We start from the raw sequence: 3,169 nt of genomic DNA on the forward strand, positions 1-3,169 counted from the left end.
TACTGATGCCTCTATATGACCTTTGTAAGTACAGGAGAACATCAGTGAAAGAATTGGTTGTTCTGTATAGTTATTCTTAATTCTGCCACTGGGTCGGATCTGGTTGGATTCTCCTTGAAATCAATGAAATGAGGCGGTGGAAATACTACCGCTTTTGACCACAGGGGCTGCCAGAATCAACAAAAACTGGAAGTTCCTTGTTGCTTTTTAAAGTTTGCTACAAGAAAAACATTCAAACCCAAGTGTCAGGACATTTTGAGATGTTTGGTGGCAGACTTAGGACTTCAGTATCCAAAAATCCTCAAGGTTAACCTAAGCAGGTGAGAGTATTTCAGCTGAAATACATGGAGCCTTCCCTTTTCTCATTATCACATTGATCTGAATGAGGCTCTGACGACTCATTGTAAAGTTGTGACTGTAACCACTGCAAGCAGAAGCCAGGATAATCTGCCTTATTTCCAAATGAACCCTTGGTAACAATATTTATGTAATATGCATATACAAATCAGAAATCCTGCTTCACCCACATATGTTATCACACTTCATTTTGTTTTATTTTTATGAGACTATCCAGGTTATCAAAACGTAAGTTAAAAAATCAACTTGGTTCATGTCCCTGTAGGTGCCCAGTCCACTTATAAAGCCTACAGCTTAGATAAACACTACCCTTTATCAAACAAAGAATAAGGGAGACACAGAAGAAAGCAGCAGTTGCACGCCTGCACAGACACAAAGACTGTGATTTGAGAAGAACGTCAGAATCACACTCTTAGTGGTAAAGCCCACAGTACGTAACAATCCCACTAGGAAGGAGGATTAAGATAAGGAAAAAATGCAGAGAGATCAAAGGAGGGACGTATAGCATAGCACAGGCAGAATGGATCCTTTGAAATCATTTTAGAAAAGTTAATACTTAAATCACTGAAAACAACAGCTCGTACTGCTCCCTTTAGGACGGCATTAAGCATTTGTACTTCTTATTATATAAATTAAACAGATTCTTACCAGTTGTTTCAATGAAACGGATGCACTTCTCAATGAAGACTGGGATTGGCCTCTCAGGAGTGACCACAGTTGCCAGTGGCATACCAAAGTAGTTGCTTTCGATGGGTTTGGAAATTGAATGCCTGGGTTTGGGTCGTGGTTTCTGGAAGAAAAAAAAGAAATTGTGAAGAAACATCAGATTGGTGGGAGCACATGTTTTTTATATTGAAAAAAATCTGTATTATTAGAGCATGATTGACATTGACACTGCTGACATAGAATAACATTTCCAAAGTGACCCTGAGCCTACAGGCACTGTTCTTGAAATTACTTGATATATATGTAAAATACCATGACCTTATTTTAAAGTGTTTTTATGTTAGTATCTACTTCAGCAAAAAGACAAACATGCACACCCATCCCGCACATTCCTTCATACCTTACACTGATAAGTAATCACACATTCCTGTCTTGAACCTTGTTCTGTACAAAGTGAGATATACATCAGTTCCTTCATCACGCTGGTTTCTTCATCCTTGCCCTCGTTCCTTTGGCATTCTGCATTTCTCTTTCTCTCTCTACTGCACTGCAGCCCTCAAATAATCAAACTCTCTTATTCATTGTTATTTAATTACTTTCTAACTCCTGTTATTCTCCTGTTAAGAGCCTTCTAATACACTCCTGCAACATTCTCTGCCTGCCTCCATATGGCTGAGGCATCAGCAGTAATTGTACTGCACTTTAATGGTGTTGAGTGGGAATGTTTTGAAGGCCCCTGAGGCCTGGATCTCTAGTAAGTCTGTCAGCCCCCTGAGGCTCTGCCCTGGCAGGCAGGATGGTGAGGCAGGGGTGCATGGTTGGTTGGGCAAATACAGACTGTAGGAGCAGTGCAGGCCTGACAGACAGACACAGGGAAGGAGCAGAGGAGTGCTCATTAGAGAGAAGGAGCCCGGCGCGCCCTCTGCTCCAGATACTGGCCTCGCTGCACTCCACCAAACATTTTTGATACCACATATATACACACTCACCCACAGCGATAGGCTGAAACACTAATTAAGACTGAGCACATCAACAAAGGCTCACCTGGACTTTTTCAGCGCTGCCTGTTGTTTGCACATTTGGTTTATTTATTCTGTTGTTAATCTGTTTTATCTTTGGTTCAGTGGTGCCAAGTTAACATCTTTGATTAGGCTTCCACCTAAAAGAGCCAGGCCGATATTATTTGCCGATATGTGGTGGATGAATAATTATTGGTGAGTGTGCTGGGAGAAACCTAAAAGAGATGGAAAAGTAAACTGCAGCATCCTATGTATATTTAATTCAGATTTTTTTTTCTCTTCTTTTTATGGTTTCTTTTAATGTGGCTTTTCTTTATAGTTAAATTTCAAAAGAACTTCTTTTTCACAAAATGTTTATGTAAAAGAAAAAGAAGAAAAAAGACATACTTGTCATATTGTTATCAAGTATTGATATTGGTTTTGTCCTCAAAGATCCAGTATCATTCAGGCTCTTCTATCTAGGGTGCTTTTTATAATAAACTGCAGAAAAAGGGCACTGTCGCTACTTCATCCGTCAGCTGTGTGCTCAAGTGTCAGGAAAATAAAATGTCAAAGATAACTTGGCAACCCTGACTGGCTTACTGGAAGAGTGTGCAATTCATTCAGCAAGGCCGCCCCCCCGAGATGCTGATGATGAGTCTGTACTGAAACACATCTAGGTTAAACTATTTCAGACTTTTTTCCAACAAGTCAGTAACTGTTGCAGGCAGAGTTATCTCTCTGTTATAAGCTCCACACAAGCCGATTCCTAACTGGAATTCCTTCACTTCACACCCAGCTACCTCCCACGCTGCCCTGTCGGATCCCTCTGTGACACTCAACACACAGAGATTGTTATACTTGTGGCTGTGTCGAATATAGATGTGAAGTGTGCTCACGTGTGCACGAAACACCCCCACGAGGCTTTAATTGAATTTAAAGGGTAGTGATAATAGACGTGACGCTACAAGACAACGGCCTCTGTGAGCACAGAGCTGTGCTGTCATAACTCACTGCCAGCTTGGTTTTGTAGCTCCGAGTAGCAGCTCATAATTTATTTGTGTCCTATCACATTGACTGTGTTGTATATCTGTGCCCTATCACAGTTTAGCAGACTGTCTCTATGCTTCCCCCCCCCCCCCCCCCCC

General features: G+C 41.3%; 1 protein-coding gene across 1 annotated transcript in view; it reads right to left on the bottom strand.

The window, feature by feature from the left end:
- arhgap35a (Rho GTPase activating protein 35a) overlaps window positions 1-3,169 on the bottom strand; it is a 21,316-nt gene that overhangs the window by 11,218 nt on the left and 6,929 nt on the right. The window contains 1 exon segment of the mRNA XM_035679945.1: window positions 1,006-1,147. Within this exon segment, the coding sequence (XP_035535838.1) occupies window positions 1,006-1,147 (142 nt within the window).

The sequence above is a fragment of the Morone saxatilis genome, unplaced genomic scaffold (genome assembly GCF_004916995.1).
Source record: "Morone saxatilis isolate NCDOM2014 unplaced genomic scaffold, NCSU_SB_2.0 Contig8, whole genome shotgun sequence".
In the NCBI taxonomy this organism is placed as follows: Eukaryota; Metazoa; Chordata; class Actinopteri; family Moronidae; genus Morone; species Morone saxatilis.